At 41.4% G+C, this 17,085-nt stretch overlaps 1 protein-coding gene across 4 annotated transcripts in view; it reads right to left on the bottom strand.

Annotated features, from left to right (window-relative positions):
- dip2ba (disco-interacting protein 2 homolog Ba) overlaps window positions 1-17,085 on the bottom strand; it is a 58,402-nt gene that overhangs the window by 9,091 nt on the left and 32,226 nt on the right. For all 4 annotated transcript variants that reach the window (XM_057363332.1, XM_057363331.1, XM_057363334.1 and 1 more), the window contains exons 2-19: window positions 6,735-6,806; window positions 5,653-5,784; window positions 5,288-5,413; window positions 4,902-5,129; window positions 4,531-4,668; window positions 3,946-4,065; window positions 3,220-3,417; window positions 3,035-3,126; window positions 2,832-2,942; window positions 2,615-2,738; window positions 2,415-2,524; window positions 1,725-1,827; window positions 1,375-1,439; window positions 1,175-1,268; window positions 938-1,057; window positions 658-772; window positions 359-498; window positions 50-186 (exon numbers count right to left, since the gene is read on the bottom strand). In XM_057363332.1, the coding sequence (XP_057219315.1) occupies window positions 50-186; window positions 359-498; window positions 658-772; window positions 938-1,057; window positions 1,175-1,268; window positions 1,375-1,439; window positions 1,725-1,827; window positions 2,415-2,524; window positions 2,615-2,738; window positions 2,832-2,942; window positions 3,035-3,126; window positions 3,220-3,417; window positions 3,946-4,065; window positions 4,531-4,668; window positions 4,902-5,129; window positions 5,288-5,413; window positions 5,653-5,784; window positions 6,735-6,806 (2,225 nt within the window). The remainder of the gene's footprint in view (window positions 1-49; window positions 187-358; window positions 499-657; window positions 773-937; window positions 1,058-1,174; window positions 1,269-1,374; window positions 1,440-1,724; window positions 1,828-2,414; window positions 2,525-2,614; window positions 2,739-2,831; window positions 2,943-3,034; window positions 3,127-3,219; window positions 3,418-3,945; window positions 4,066-4,530; window positions 4,669-4,901; window positions 5,130-5,287; window positions 5,414-5,652; window positions 5,785-6,734; window positions 6,807-17,085) is intronic.

Below are 17,085 nucleotides of genomic sequence, written 5' to 3'. Positions count from 1 at the left end.
TACCGTTCATTGCTCAGAAGAAAGCTATTTTTTAGTTTCAGTCCCGTACCTCAAACGTGTTCTTGGTCACCCCGGGCAGGCCGTAGTACATGGTTCCTCCGGCTCGTGAGTTTAACATTATCTCTCCGATCTCATCTGTCTTACAGAGCATTGCCGGCCCCTCAGGCTTCACAATACACATCAGATCTGTGGAACAGAGGGACAAGACAGTGTTTTTAACGCAGGGTCATTAGATGCCTCGAACAGAAAAATGAATTTAAAAAACATATTTGACACTTCTTTTTTGTTTTATGGTGGTAGTTGAATCTACACAGCATGCACACATGATCTACAGCAAAATGTTGGCACAGATTCTCACCTCCAGGGATGACATGACCCACATCTTGAACGGTAAGAGCAGAGTTTTTATCCTCAGTGTTGACCCGGATCACCCCGTGACTAAGTCCTGCCATGGACAGAATGGCTCTGGCTGGGAGTGGAGCTCCTTGAGCACCAGGCCTAAACACACACAGATACACAGAAACAGAGAGAAAGCGAGAGAGAGAGAGAGAAAGAAAGAAAGAAAGAAAGAAAGAAAGAAAGGTAAGAGTATATCTATATAGCCATAAGGGTTCATTCATGATGGGAACTTCCTGTTTAGATGAATAAAGCAGGTACCTGCGGATAGCCACGGTCATACCCTCAGGGGAGGAAGCACATGGGCAGATCACCTCTGGCTTGAGGCCATGAGACTGGAACACGTTGAGAAATGCGTCACATGAAGACACTGACCCTGAAACAGAAATGTGCCTTTAAAAAAGATATAATTCACAAAATAATCAATGCATTAAAAAAGTATACAGTATATGACCAAGCCCATTTTTACTTTTGTATCAATCTTCATTTTTTATCGGCTTCGCTTAACAACTCATTTATTTTATTCTGCTTGTTTACTTACAAGGATTAGCTCCATCAGCTACGATCAGCATGCGCAAAGAGGACAGATTGGTGTCCTTCTGATCTCTGCGAGCCATCATGGCCCAGTGCAGGTCCCTACATTTCACCAGGGCCACACGAGCTGTAAACACACACACACACATTACACTTCCACAAAGCACATCAGGCAGTTTATGTTTTGATGATATCATGACTTTTATATCAACATTAGTGACCATCAGTCAGAGGATGTCTTTACCTTTATGAGCATGAACCCTCTGCACCCAGGACAGTGGACATGCCTTCATGACGGAGTATGGCACACAGATAGTGTGGATTCTGCTCATGACACTCTGTGAAAATGCAAAAACAAACACAGGATTTACAACCCCAAGACGAGTGGAAATAACTCAGGTGTGAGACTATGAATCCACAGAGCCAAAACATTGAAAGACGTACCGCGAGCACTCCATGCCACAAGCCAGAGTCTTTCTTGAAATCGAGGACATTAACCAGTGTTTCTCCTAAGAAAAATAAAGAAATACAAACACAACAATTTTACAAATAAAAGTGGATCTATTTAGCTCAAGTTTTCTTGCAGCTAAAGGTCATCAGTATATGCATTATAGAATCCGGTCTTTTCCAGAAAAACGGACCAAAAGTTTGACTCGTCTTGCCTGCATGTGCCCATTAAGCCATTTCTCTGGCACTTTAAGGTCAATCTGGAAGCTTTAAGAATCCCTCAGTGTTGTACGTTTGGGATAAAAGGAATATTTGTCCTACAGTTGCAATAGTAATGAAGCGCTCACCTTCACAGTAATTACAGGCCTGCGTCAGAGCCTGACAGTGTGTTAGCATGGAGATCTTAGACACAGCCACGCCCATCACCGTACCCTCCTTAGAGGCCTTGTACTGAGAACACACACAACACGGAATCAGAGAGATAACAAGAAAGTTTCTACATTCCATACATGTATAGTAGGGATGCACCGATGTTGTACCGGCCACCGATATTGGATTAATTAAACACCATCGGCATATCGGCAATAGCATGAAAAAGGCCGATAGCGATGGTACGAGTTAATGTTGTTGGTAAAAGAAAAATTGGATAGCAAAAATCACCTTTGAAGATTGTCATGTTGTCTAATTGTATTTTTATCCTAACTTTGCCTAGCTTAAAATGTTAAATGGATCCAATTCATGTTCAGTAAAATTAATTTAATGCAGAAAAAAACTAACTAGTATTGTAAAGAACTATGCAATTGACCAATATCGGTATCGGATGATAGTTGTTTGTTAAAATCGGTATCGGCCAAAAAAATCCTATCGGTGCATCCCTAATATATAGACAGCCTATCCTATCCTATCCTATCCTATCCTATCCTATCCTATCCTATCCTATCCTATCCTATTCTCTCTCTCTCTCTCTCTCTCTCTCTCTCTATCTATCTATCTATTTATATATATATATAAACAAACACTCTCTTGCAATCAATCACCTCTATGTAAGCAGTATCAGTGTTTGCTGTTGGTATGTGTGGCTGCCAGTCTTTAGATGGCTTGGTAAGATACTTGGTATCAGTCACCACCCACTTGAGCCTAGGCCATCCTGTAAGAAAGCACACAACAAGCTGATGTCCATTAAACTGCTCAACTATGGTTAAAATAGAGAGCACAATGGCAGGAAATGGGAATTAACCTTTATATTGCACTATTTCTCCATTAGGGGTCTTTGGCAGTCCTTTAAGACACACTTCACTGGTGAGAGCAAGCGCCACACAACAGCTGCCCAACAGGAAGCCGATCTGTTGACTTCCTGCATCCTAAAATGTACATGAACATAAACTGTAATCAGTGAACAAAATGTAAACAAGCTGATTTTTACATTTATGCTCACGCATCAAGTTCTCCCGTACCTTCGGAGATAACGGCACCTCAATAGGGACAGGAATGACCTCAGCGAGGAGACATCCGTAAAAGGCCACCCAGAACATTCCCGGGTCACTGTTGGGATACACTAATGCCACCTATTAAGGAAAATTAGACATGATCTTAATCTTAGTGACAGCTGCCTATTATTGTGCGGTATACTTCTACAGAATGTACTGAAAAGTCGTACTCTGTCTCCAGGTTTTAGCACCGGTTCACTTTTGGTGCCCAGTTTGTTTAACAGCGTGTACGCTAACTTCAGACTGCGGCTCCATAGTTTACCTACAGTATAAAGCACAGGACAAAATGATGAGAAATGGTACAGATTCAGTATTTGAAGGTAAAACAGCATCTGACATGTGAGTGACATCTGACCATAAGTGAGAGTGTAGAGTGGTTTGCCAGTGATGTCTAAGGTAGTAAGGGCGGGGCTTTTGGCCTGTGTGGCTCCCCATCGAGCCAGTGCTGCCTGCAGGGCCGGGGGCCAGTTACTGACCACACCCAACGGCTCCCCCTTCACTGGAATAATCTGCCTGCCCTCCGGCTTGGGTGTATTGGGATCTGGCTGTGGAACTGCAGGTGGAAAATACATTACTTAAAATACATATTTTAAATACACATACAGCCGTGGAAAAATTTAAGAGACCACTGTAAATTTTCATTTCAAATCAGCATTTCTAGATGTATTGTGGCCATTCCAGTTCAGTGTCAGTTGAATTTCAACAAAATCAAACCTCAGGAGTGACAAAGTCATCCAACAGCAATGTGAAAGCCTGACAGCATGACAAGACACATGAAAACTGTGATGAAAATGTACTTTTCCTAAATGCATGTACAAATATTGTGTTGTTTTGCTTAAAAGTGTATATGAACGTGTTTTATTTGCAGTATTTAAGTTCCGGGAAATCTTCTCTGTTTTTTTTAACCTCTTTCTCTGGTTTTTATTAATGCAAACAGAAACCATATTTTAAGTGAAATTTGGGGAAAATATTGTTAGTAGTTTACAGAATAAAACAAAAACCTATAAACAATAATAAATTAAAAAAAAAACGAAAAAAATTGTAAATACATGACACCAAGTAGCCTTTTTTAGCCTCATACCTTCCACTATCTCTTCCGTGTCGTCCACAAAGAACTCGCTGAGCGGAGGTCGCTTGGGTCTCTTTAACGTGTTGAGCAGCTGTTGGATTTTAGTGGAGACTCGACTGTGCACTGGAACACCTGTTAACACAGACATTCACATTGATATGAGATGATCAAAGGACACCACGAGACAGAGACACTGAATTTTGTATTCAGTATCTAATATAGTGACTAAGAAGGGTCACAACACAAACAGGATCAGGTTGGGAGGACAAAACCACTGGGTGTCACTACACTGCACTAATACCTCATGCACCCCCTACCTTTACCTACAGATGCCACCAGACCACGAGTGAAGAGAAAGCAAAACATTAAAGCGTTAGTAGAACCACATAATCAGCACTTTCAATTTACAATCTCTTAGCAGTACATAAATTTCAATTGTCCAAGGAAATGATGAAACTGAATAGGACAAATCAACAAAATATGCCTCAAATAAAATCTCGCAAAGCTAGTTGATTTCAAATGTATTAAATGCTAGTTTGAAATTTAAAACCCAGGCTGTGTTGAACTCTGAAGTGCTGTGTGTGATGTTGCGTTTACCGCCGGCAGTGTCCATCATACTGGAGCGACCCTGGCCGCGACTCATGCCCCTCACTGCGCTGTTTGGCGCCAGGTCTACTCTCGAGTTCCTCTCTTGAGGCACGGAGGACGTGACATCAGGAGGTACGTTGCTGCTCTCTGCAGTGAGAGCACAACACAATTCATGCACATGCAGCTCATCACACGCTCTGTATTAGCCATGACATGTCATTTTAAATGTTGACTAACAGCGGATATTAGGATTTATTGTTTCTTTGATTCACCCTAACCGGATCATGTGAACGTAAGCCTAAAACAACAACCGAAAGAAAACCTATTATACAGTATATGATTCGCAATCTAAATATGCGTGTGTGTGACTCATTGCATACCAATGCGGGTGTGTGCCAGCACGTCGGCGAGCACGCTGGTCTGCCCCTGGCTGTGGGTTTTGCTGTCTCCGTGGGAGAGAGTGGAGGAGGCAGAGGAGGACGTGGAGGAGCCCTGAATGGAGCGGTTGATCCAGCAATCGGGACTCTGGAGGTTTTGAGCCAACATCGCGCTGATAGCGGCCTGACGCCTGCGGAGCGAGCCCTCGTCCTCCGACGCAGACGACGTATCTGAACACACATGCACATATGATTAGAAAGCACAAAAATGCTACAGGAATATAACAGAATGTTACATATATTTGAGATGCAACATTACAATTTTGTTGGGCTGCTTATTCAAGGTGCCACCATAAAAATAACAGGCACGTGGGTGATGCGGGACCTACCAGGAGGAGTGCAGTTCTCCGCTTGAGACTGGACGAAGGCTGATCGCCGCTTAGTAGGCATGGGAAGGGCCATCTTCTCCTCCTTATGCCTGGCCAGAGCTGCCTGCACAGCCTCTGTGTGGATATCTAGCAGTGCAACAAGAGAAACGATAAGACAGAAAGATAAATGTAGGGGTAAAACAATAACACAATGGTACATGAGACATCCAGTAATGTCACAGAACAGTCACTGCAGATGCCGAACTGACTCATAGAGGGACAAAGAACAGTCTGTTTGTGGAGACAGCTGTGTGTTCACACAGAAGCTTTGAGTCACAGCATTTGTGCTCACGGTCAGAGACACGTGGTGAACTGGATTGCTTTACCTGAGCGGTAGCGGTCATCCCGTGCCCCGCCGCTGCGGTGAGCTCTGTGTTGCCGTGGGGCGGCGATAGGGACGGCGTTAGGGCGGGGGTCTGAAGAAAGACCCGGGGTCAACTTGATACTCACGTCCACATCTATGGAGATCACAGCTCATTATACAAACAGACATATACGATAAATATGTATGATAAAACCTATATTTCTGTTATTGTACTGCATCTAGACAGGTCAACATTAGAGAAGCAACACACACAGTTAAAAAGCAGAAGACGGGGGGTGAACTTTCACTTCAAAGCACTGAAATGGCACCTTTGAAGACGCTCAGACACATGTGACCACGGGGGTCTCGATTGAGAACATATCTGTGCATCATTTTTTAGCTCATAAACGTGAAACAAATGCGATATCACGTGTCTGCTGTGCAAACAGTGCTGTCGTGAGCCTGTGTGTAATATTGTATGTAATGATGGAAAGAGGAAGTTTATGCTGACGCGATACTGAACTGTCACGACCTACCAATATAGTGAACTCATTTTCTTTCACTTCCTCCTTCACTGAGGTGCCGGTCAGGAGCTGCTGCTTACAGGAAACCTGTGTGTATGTGTGCAATTGTGCGGTCACAAACAGTCCAGAAAGAGCCGGACACCAGAGGCTGGGTGCTAACTGATGGCATAATCTAAGAGTTTCCAGATAAGCAGTTGGTTTACTAACGGCTGCTTTTTCAAACAATACGAAGTGTCTGTTTTATTTCAAGTGTGGTCTGTATGAAAGGAAAGTTCATGTATGTATGCGAGTTTCAACTGAGGTCTTGTGTTTAGCTGCTCAGTGCTACTGAACACCACTAGGTTGCAGCAACGAGCCACAGATATGTGCAAACAAAGATAAATTGTAACATAATTGGTGTATTGCTGTGGCATCAGTCACATTCTTCAGCTGGATTGAGTTTTAGTTTCTTTATTTAAAAATCTTAAGAGGAGCAACAACACAACATGTGTTAAATAGACTCGTATCAGTGTGTAGATAGCATTAAATGGCAGGTAAGTGAGAAACAGAAAGAGAAGCGAGCAAACAGGAAGTCTCTTACTTTGGGTATGTGGTACGTATGGGGCCAGAAGTTTTGCTCGTTTCTTTTCATAGCCTTTCTGAGTAACGTCCCCTGTAAAAATAAACCACAAAACCTTATCAGTACAATACACAGTACACAGATCTGAATTGTGATGGAAAGACAGTGTGAGTTTCGCTATTTGTGTGATGCCTTACAAACACACATCAAGATTTTTCTCCAGGTGTATTGTAACACCGTATGGTTTTGGTTCCTTGCCACTTTGGTTTGCTTGAGGAGTACAGGGTGTTTTGCTCAATGTGGACCAGACCTTATGGCATTAAGACCTTAAAAGGAACAGTTCACCCAAAAATGAAAATCCTGTCATCATTTACTCACCCTCGAGTTGTTCCAAATCTGTATCAATTTCTTTGTTCTGATGAACACAGAGAAAGATATTTGGAAGAATGCTTGTAATCAAACAGTTCTTGGCCACCATTGACTACCATAGTAGGATAAATTACAATGGTGGTCAAAATGCCTTGGAACTGTTTGCTTTCCTACATTCTTCAAAATATCTTTGTGTTCAACGAAACTAAGAAATTTCTAAAGCAATTTTTTCTACTATGATACACTTAAAAAACGTGCTTCAAAATGTTCTTCGATGCCATAGAAGAACCTTTTGGTTCCATAAAGAACCTTTAACATTCTGTTTCACAAAAGGGTCTTTGTGGCGAAAAAAGGTTCTTTAGATTATAAAAAAGTAAGAAAGAGATGGTTCTTTGTGGAACCAATGGTTCTTCTATGGCATCGCTGTGAAGAACCTTTTAAGCACCTTTATTTTTAAGAGTGTAGTCAAAGGTGGCCAAGAACCGTTTGGTTACAAGCATTCTTCCAAATATCTCTCTCTGCATGTGCTCAGCGGAACAAAGAAAATTAGTTTCTTGTTTAAAAAAAATGAAAAAAGCCCTAGTGCATATCACTAAGATCACAGACCAAAGTCAGATTTTCAGTAAACGTAAACATCTCATCTCTCTTTCCTATACAACCATCAAGTGAGGTTTTCTATTGTCTTGTGTGTTGTAAGATACCACAAACATGTGTATAGTGAATATCTCTGCCGAAAGCAAAAGGCAAAACTGTTTCTTGCAGCGGACAGTGTGGTTACCAAACATTAAATGAAACGCAAAAAAACAAGGATGGCCATCACATGGATCCACCCTGTTCAACTTCTCACTTCTTTTGGAGCAGTTTTTGGCCTTGACTAGCACAACTTTTACCGCTGTGGGTAAAGTCCACACTGACAGGTCCCTAAAGCCACTCCAAACACTGCACTCCCTTCCATTATGTAAAGCGACACCCTCCTACCCATACTGATGTGCACCCCCGCCCCTCCTTTTGCATGTGCACAGGCAAGAGGAACAACAACACAGTTCAGGGAAACAGAGAAGTGTGTACAGAGGCTATCTGACACACACAAACACAAACACACGCACGCAGACACACACACACACACACACACACACACACACACACACACACACACACGTTCTCTCCTCCAAGCTATGGCAAAACAAGTAGCTCCTAAACTCCACTGACACACGGCTGGATGAAGTTCACACCTCCCCGATCCCCCGAGAGTTCGAGGCAGACAAATTTTAACTGAACCAAACCAGGAGTGACAGATATGCTGACGACTGCTGTTTTTCTAAAGATACGACTGCGGCCCTCCTGCTTTTCCAAACCAGATCAAGTCCGTTCAGGAGACGGCTGTCAGCTTCAGATGATAAGATTACACACAATGGTGTTTATACTGAACTTCCAAACAAAAGTCAACATAGAACATCTCATGAAGAAGTCAGGGAGACAAAGGGAGTAAAACGCAGGCGGGTCACAGGGGGTAAAGTAGGCCAGCAGTGAGAGAGGGAGAGAAATAAAGAAAGCTGTGGAGGGAGGGAGATGCCTCTTTCTGTGGTTGTATGAGAAGGGCCGGGCTGTATTGAACTCGGGCTTCATGCCTAGTTACTTACGCTGCTTAAGAATGTGGCCTAGAAATACAGCACAGCCCTTTCCTGCCTCAATGTGCGACAGCTCACACATGCCTTATTTAAAGAGATAGTTCGTCTTCTTTCATCGTTTACTCACCCCACCCACATGGCAATCCAAATCTGTTTGACTTTCATTCTTCTGAGGAACACAAAAAAGTATTTTGAAGAATGCTGGTCACCAAACAACACTGGCCCCCATTGACTTACACTATATGGACACAATACCACAGAGACATTTCTCAAAATATCTTCTTTTGTGTTCTTCAGAAGAAAAAAAACGTTTTACAGGTTTTGAAGAACGTGAGAATAAATTACAGGAATTTTAGATTTGGATGAACTATCCCTTTAAAACCTCTCCCGGCAGATCAAACTTCATTCACATGAGTTTACAATTTGACTTTTACACTTTCTAAAAAAAATGTGATTGATGCTTGCCCGTGTACAACTACTGTGGCTGGTTGCCATGGCGTTGCTAGGCAGTGTCAGTGTCATTCCTAGTAATAAACGAGAGATAATAAACATCTCAAGTTGACTGTGAAGTAACATTTAGAACTTATTCAAATATATATTAAAATCAAAGGGACAAAATAGATTAGATGGTAAAATAACTATATGATTTGAGACTAACTACAAAGCAACAAATCCGACTGATGCCTTCATGAAAACCGTGCATTTTACGCACACAAAACACACACACAAGTGTGTAAAGGCATGAAGCCGTATTTGCATACGGGCAGCGTGCTGGGCATATGGAGGAATGGCTTACTAGAGACTCATTGTGTGTGTGGGTGATGTGGGAGACTGATGTAATGCTGAGAGGGCAGCTGGGTCACACACACACAGAGCAGATTCTGTGATCGCACAACAACAGGCCTGCACAAACTGGCAGTGCCACTCCAGCACTGAGGGCGCTTTGTGCCCACTCGGACCCCTCTATTCTTCCTTTTTCTTCTTTTATTTTTTCGGTTTCATGTGTTTTCATCTATCTTTTATCTACGCAGCACACATAATCGCAGAGGCATGCGAGTAATTCATGTACGTGTCGCTGAGGAATCATGGGAAGGGTGTGCTGGCGTGTAAGTAATGGGTTGATGTAAACAAAACAAAAAGGCCTGGGACAACATTTTTAAGTGTGGGACCACTGAGTATGATATATCATAGCGGATCTAAGGGGGGCTTCATCATTACAAAGCACAAGACAAGCGAAACTGCCCCCCCAACGAGGGCTCTGAACTGCTGCGATGTCTCATACGAGTGTGCGCGCAAGGGTCAGTCCACAGGATATGAACATTACCCCACCCAGTGTGGCCTGCCAAAAGTGGTCCCAGTGTATTCATGGGGAGGAATGTGCTGATTGGATGACGGCTGGGGCCAACTGGCCTGCAGAAAGGCAATGGAGGCCAAATGGGAGAGCCGGCCAGATATCTTCAGGATTCAAAACACCGACTCCACACTTTACACGGTCCTCTAAACGGACACAAAAGTACACCATCAAGGTTCAAGTCTCCAGTGTGTGCGCGTCACCAAAAATATCTGTTAAATGTCTGCAGTTATCTGTGTCAGTGTGCCAGTCTGTCCGCCTGATCCCGTATGTGTGGGAGATTGAGAGAGTTTATCGGACACATGGTTTAAGCGGAGCCTGTTGCGAAGGAAATGATAAGCTTGTGGAGCTTCCTGCTCCATTGGGCCCCAGGGTGACTGGAAAAACCCATGAGCACAAGGGAGGAAGTCTAACAAGAACACACACACATAAATACACACACACAAGTGAGGCCAAAAACAAAGAACCCGGCTAAGAGGGTGCTGAATGCACCACCGCAGGAGTGGTGTTTTTCTCTCGGGTTGCTAGGCTTCAGACTACTGCAGTCTCTAAAATGAGCCGACCGGTGGCGGGAAGGACAGGAATATAAATAACTTGTCTGATGATTTTTCATAATCTTGCTTGTGCAGAATGTAACTCCCATTACCGTAGACTGGAGCAGCTAACGGCTCTCAATGCGCTTCAATGAATCACTTGATGAGGTCACTTCCTCCTCTGCCTCCTGCTTTGACCTGTCTAGAAATTACAGTGTTGTGTGTGTGTCTCTAATAGCTATACACACCCTAATGAACTGGGTAAAGTTGAACGGAGTTGAACTTCATGCAAATGAGCAGCGAAGCAAGGTGGAGACTACAAATGGAGCTCACGTGATGTCATGACACAGCAGCAGAGTACAAAAGCCTACAAGACGCCAACGGCAGAGAAACATTAAAGCTTTCGACATATTTTAAAGGAGAATTTTAACATGAGAGTAGTCAAGAGGAGGATATGATGGGACAACACAAATTTGATACCATCTATAATTTAACTAATAATCTGTGATAAACCACAATATTTGTTTTGTGCAAAATTTCTGTAACTTTTTTGCTTAAAAATGAACTAAAATCAGGTGCTGATCAAGTACATAAAAACAGTGTTCAAACAGGTCTCCTTTTCTCACCTTGATACGCAGCAAAAGGTTTATAAAAATGATTTACAAATTTGAGCTGTCAGGCTGGACTTCACGAGAAATGTCAGTCTGACTTGATTTGCCTTTAAATCAAATAAAGATGGCTATGTAAAGTAACCTGCATTTTATTTTTCAAACAGATAGTGGCAAGTTAGAGATGTCATAATCGCGATTAATCATATCCAGAATAAAAGTTTGTGTTAACATAATATATGCCTACGTACTCTGCATATTAATTTTGAATAATACACATACATGCATATATTTAAGAAAAATATAAAATATAAAAATGAATAAACGTTTCAATTTTACATATAATTTCGATTTTTTTTTGGAAAATAAATATATACGTCTAAATATTTCCTAAATATATATATGTATATATATATATGCATGTATGTATATATATTTGTTTATAAATACTAAATTAATATGCACAGTACATATAGTAGGCTATGTTATGTAAACACAAACTTTTATTGTGGATGCGATTTATCGTTTGACAGCCCTACATTTCAGCTTTAGAAATACACTAAGATCTGGGAACATTCAGTGATGAAACAAATCCAGATTTTTACCCGTTTCTTAAAACAACTTAAACTGGACTGCCCCATGCTGGTCCCAACTTAAGAAGCCCTTATGACCCCCTCCACACTGAATACACTCAATAAAGCTGTGTGTGTACAGGTCCACTGATTTAAGAGCCTTCATAAACACCCTCACAAAAGCTGTTTAACGGCCATTCTGCATTACTAATAAAAACAAGTGCAAGCGGAACTAGTGTCCTGGAGAGAAGACCACGCTGCTGCATATTTGACTACGGCCACAATTGGGACACATTTAGCTGCTGGTGCAAGTCACAAGAGTAAAACCAATAAATCAGCTGTCATTAAGACAAGGTGATGAGGCGACGCCGCGGATATTAAAAGTCTTCGCTAAGCATATGGTACGTGTGGAATTGCACGCTGAGGCGAGAACGCCCACATACACGCTGCAAGATTTTAGTCCATATTTAATCCATATGCTGTGAGGTTTGGCAGTAGGCCTGTGTTGCTTCATTATTTTCGAATTAAGGAAGCCATCGGGGTTGTTATTTTGTCGCGGGCCCACGTGAGAGCGTTTCAAAAGCAAATAAAAGTCAGCGCATGTGTTTGCTTTCCCGGACACTCACTCACTTTACTGTACCGCTAATCATGCAATACATACAAACAGGCTCATGGTAAAACATAACTTCGGCCAAAGTACTGCTTATTTTCCCCATGCAGGCAGATGTGGTGAGCATTCGCACAACTAAGAGAGTGTTTGCAGGTGCAAGTCAGTATGTCTGGTGCTGACATCACTTCCTCTTAGTGCTTAACCATCTTCACAACCACGTGCGAACCGCCAGCCACCTAAAAGCCTAGTAAATGCATGCTGCTTCTCACTTAAAACCACTCTGCCAAAGAGTGTTGATAGACATCATGAAGTCTATAGCACTTAAGGTAAAATGAGTGCGGCTGTGCAGGAATCAATCAATCCTAATACTGTTGCCGAGTCTGTGCTGCAGGTCAAATACACGATGGAATAGAAGTGTATGATCTGAATGACAGTAAAGAAGGAACTATTGGATCACAGGAAGAGAATTCCAGGAATTCGTACCAGCAGCACATTTACAGTAGTGTTGAAACACTGAACTCTGTAATTTGTGATTAAATGAGGGGAAACAACAAAAAGAGTGATTGTAGCAGGTCATTTCCTGAGATTCAGGAATGGGTGACAGTGGCTTCTGGCCTAATAAAACACTCACAGTCAAAAACATAAGATGCCTTACCACTTGCAAAATGTAGAAAATCGGTCATGCCGTGCTTTTACCAAAAAAAGAGGACATATCTCTTAAAATCAAGTAAGCTGCCACCAAGACAGCATTTTTGGGGCATCAGTAGCATGTTTGGATGCACATGAAGATGACCATGCTTTATAAGTAAACAGTTCATTAGGTTTTAAAGGGATAGTCTATTCAAAAATAAAAATCCTTATGTCATTCCAAAACTGTAATTTCTTACTTCTGCAGAACACAAAAGCACAAAACAACATTGGGCCCCATTGACTTTCACTGTATGAACACAAACCCAGAGACATTTCTCAAAATATCTTCTTTTGTGTTCCACAGAAAACAGGTTCTGAACCACGAGCGTGAATAAATGGTGACTTTTTTAGGTGAACTATCCCTTTAAAACACATCTACAGTCTTTGTCAAATACACATGTGTGAGTTGAAAACGGTATTTTAGGAGACAAACACGTTGCAATGACAGTGGAAACTTGTAGTAACAGAAAGACTGAATTAAGTGACGGGCAGTGATGGTTCAAGCATGTTTATGGCATATCCTGCAGGCCTGTTGGTTTGGCTGAGCTACTCGACTGTCTGCTATTTGTAACGTAAGAACTGAAAGCGACTGACTTCCAAAAACAACACAACTGCTCCTTCAATGGACAGTGCTTGTTCTGAACGCCTGACTTTTCCCCCTGCCATTCACATTCAAAATTATTTGATTTTAAAACTAAATATCTTGCTCTGTTTTATGTTTGTTTATGATAAAACTACGGTGTCTTTCTTTTCTCCTTTTACAACAGTTACTATAGCGGTAGAAGACTTTCTCAAGTCTGCAGTAAAAGTGGCCACAGATACTTTAACTTCATTATATCAGACCTGCAAACTCGGAAGAGGTGAAAAAGTTGACAGCCATACGCCCTGGGGGAAGGGGGCGGGAGTAATTGTCATTTTCTTCAGTCTTTTGGCCTGCACAAGTTTTTCAAGTGCACCACATGACACCTATGGTGCAGCAGCATAATTTTGAGCTACAGGAAAAAGTGAAAAATAGATTTTCATAAAAAATAAATACATTGCCCTCGTCTCGCGATCCCAATGCTCCAAGTCGTAATTAAACATCTAAAATGATCTAAAATGTCTACGTGTTCTGAGAGGTGCACCTTCCTAAGTCTTTCCCAAATACAAAGGATGTGTGTCCATTGGGAAGCAAAGCGCTTTGGTTTCGGTTTTAAAACATGCAGGATTGAGAAAATAAAGTGCGGGACTGATGTTAAAAGAGTTATTAAGAGAGATAGGACCTGATTAATGTGAGTTATAAGAGCTCAAAAAGAAAAAAAGGAGCTATTAAGAGTTTTCATAAAAAAAGAAAGTTCAAAAAGCAGATGCAAGCAAAACAAAAGTAATTCGCACGGCTCCTGACGACATATTATTGTATCATGAAGCGAATTGATCGGTCTCTAAAATAATTATTAAATATCATCTGTAAACTACATCTTCTGCGACTGAAACTTCGGACGAGTGCCTTACTCACTTAGAAGGGCAGAGGTCTAGAAGTGGAAATTCGAAAGGGAGACTGGCAACAGTCTCTCATAACACAGCCGTTTCGATCACACTGGCGAACTGAATAATAAATATCAACACCATTTTCTCTTTATCCGAGACTACACTTTGCGTTCGTCCCTTTCAGCAATGCTTTTCACAGGAGAAAACATGACGTTTAGAACGAGTGATTCTGGTTGACCCAAGGACCAAAAAAGACGACGATGTTAGCTGTTATCTTGATTCTGGTTGGCCAAATTAATCCAGGTGCTGGACCAAAGGCATTTCAGACGCTCGAGAGTAGACCCTTTATACCCTCCCCCACCACGGAAAAAAACACTCGATTTACACGATTCACATAAATGAGCTATTTTTGATTCAAAACGGCGCATTTAGCCGAAAAGCGAATAGTTTGCATATGTTATATAATTCACAATACCAGCCGTTTCTACACGTGCAGAAAGCCTGAGGTTTGCACTTAGAGAGCTGTCACACAGCCAGGATAGAATCAAACAGGCAGCAAGACAGGTATCCCTGTGATCTGTAGTTAATCCTGCCAACAGTAGCTGCGTTTACATGGACACATCGGATTGAATTTAATCAGATTGTGCAATCTGAATGTAGTGTTTACATGAAAGGTAAATTAAGTGATCTGATTGATGTACGTGTTTACATGACAAGCTTCAAATCCGATATAATCTGCTGACATGTGCACACTGCACAAGTGTTCACCTAAATATCGACTAAAACTGTGTTTTAAAGCACATGTTGTGTATATTTTACATTACAAACGGCACGAAAAAAATGTACAGTTTATAAAAGCAGAGATATGTCTCGTGCCAATGAAGCACGAGCACATCCGATGCGGTTTTACCATGCTAAACTACCAAGACCCACCAGAGCGTCTGCAGGCAAACAATAATTAAAATAAATGTTTAGCAACAGCTAATACCGAACTTTAGAAGTGATAATATGCGGATTCATATATCAGCATTAATGGTAAACAGAGACGGGCGCGGTGGACGCAGGTATCATTACAATATTCACAAAACGGCTACTCAAACAATGTTATAAGATGTGTTTATTTTATGTCACAGACACCAGCATAATAATTTACAATACGCAAAATAATGTTTACATATCAATGAAGCAAGGTCGTTACAGCGATTTACCATGGTGAAAACAGTTAATCCTTCTAAAGCACATGTAAGTAAACGATAAATAAAATAAATGTTCGGTAGCCTACTGATGAAATTTTATGATTAGATATTTTAGCTTACAGTATGTTTGTACATCTGCAAATGTATTGTGTTTAAAAAAGGAACTGAGAAATTGCGGTTAAAAACTCACTCCAGGGAAACAGTTAAGACATTTCAAATGCATAGAAACATTATTATGTTCATTTAGAGATGACAAGCATATAGAAATTTGTACCGCTTTGTCAGATTTATGGTTTTTGGTTTATTTGGCAACAGCTGCTCCGTTCCGTGCGTCATAAGCCTTTACGTCTGTACGAGCCAGAGTCGTCTTTGCACACGTGCACAACTTCCTAATTCAGTTGTTAATCTGATCAAGTGTTTACATGTCCTATCAAGCTATCAAGATTACAAACGGTATAAACCACCCCTTACAATCCGACTGAAATTTCAATCGGCTTGGGCATTTTTAATCTGATTGAAGTGTTTATATGGTGTGTTTTCATTCATATTGGATTTTTAATCAGATTACATTGGTCCATGTAAACGCAGCTAGTGAGTGAAGGGAAGAGGTTACATTACAAATAATCATCATCATTCTGACTGCCTTGAGATGTAATAATTCTGTCATGGTCTATTTTTATCATTCATGTTTTTTATATATTGTATATTATATTTTAAAGTAGGGCTGGGCGATATGTTATGTAAACACAAACTTTTATTGTGGATGCGATTTATCGTTTGACAGCCCTACATTTCAGCTTTAGAAATACACTAAGATCTGGGAACATTCAGTGATGAAACAAATCCAGATTTTTACCCGTTTCTTAAAACAACTTAAACTGGACTGCCCCATGCTGGTCCCAACTTAAGAAGCCCTTATGACCCCCTCCACACTGAATACACTCAATAAAGCTGTGTGTGTACAGGTCCACTGATTTAAGAGCCTTCATAAACACCCTCACAAAAGCTGTTTAACGGCCATTCTGCATTACTAATAAAAACAAGAGCAAGCGGAACTAGTGTCCTGGAGAGAAGACCACGCTGCTGCATATTTGACTACGGCCACAATTGGGACACATTTAGCTGCTGGTGCAAGTCACAAGAGTAAAACCAATAAATCAGCTGTCATTAAGACAAGGTGATGAGGCGACGCCGCGGATATTAAAAGTCTTCGCTAAGCATATGGTACGTGTGGAATTGCACGCTGAGGCGAGAACGCCCACATACACGCTGCAAGATTTTAGTCCATATTTAATCCATATGCTGTGAGGTTTGGCAGTAGGCCTGTGTTGCTTCATTATTTTCGAAT

The sequence above is a fragment of the Triplophysa rosa genome, linkage group LG21 (genome assembly GCF_024868665.1).
Source record: "Triplophysa rosa linkage group LG21, Trosa_1v2, whole genome shotgun sequence".
NCBI classification, from domain to species: domain Eukaryota; kingdom Metazoa; phylum Chordata; class Actinopteri; order Cypriniformes; family Nemacheilidae; genus Triplophysa; species Triplophysa rosa.
Note: the sequence above shows the minus strand (reverse complement) of the source record. Positions and strands in the feature narration are given on the sequence as shown.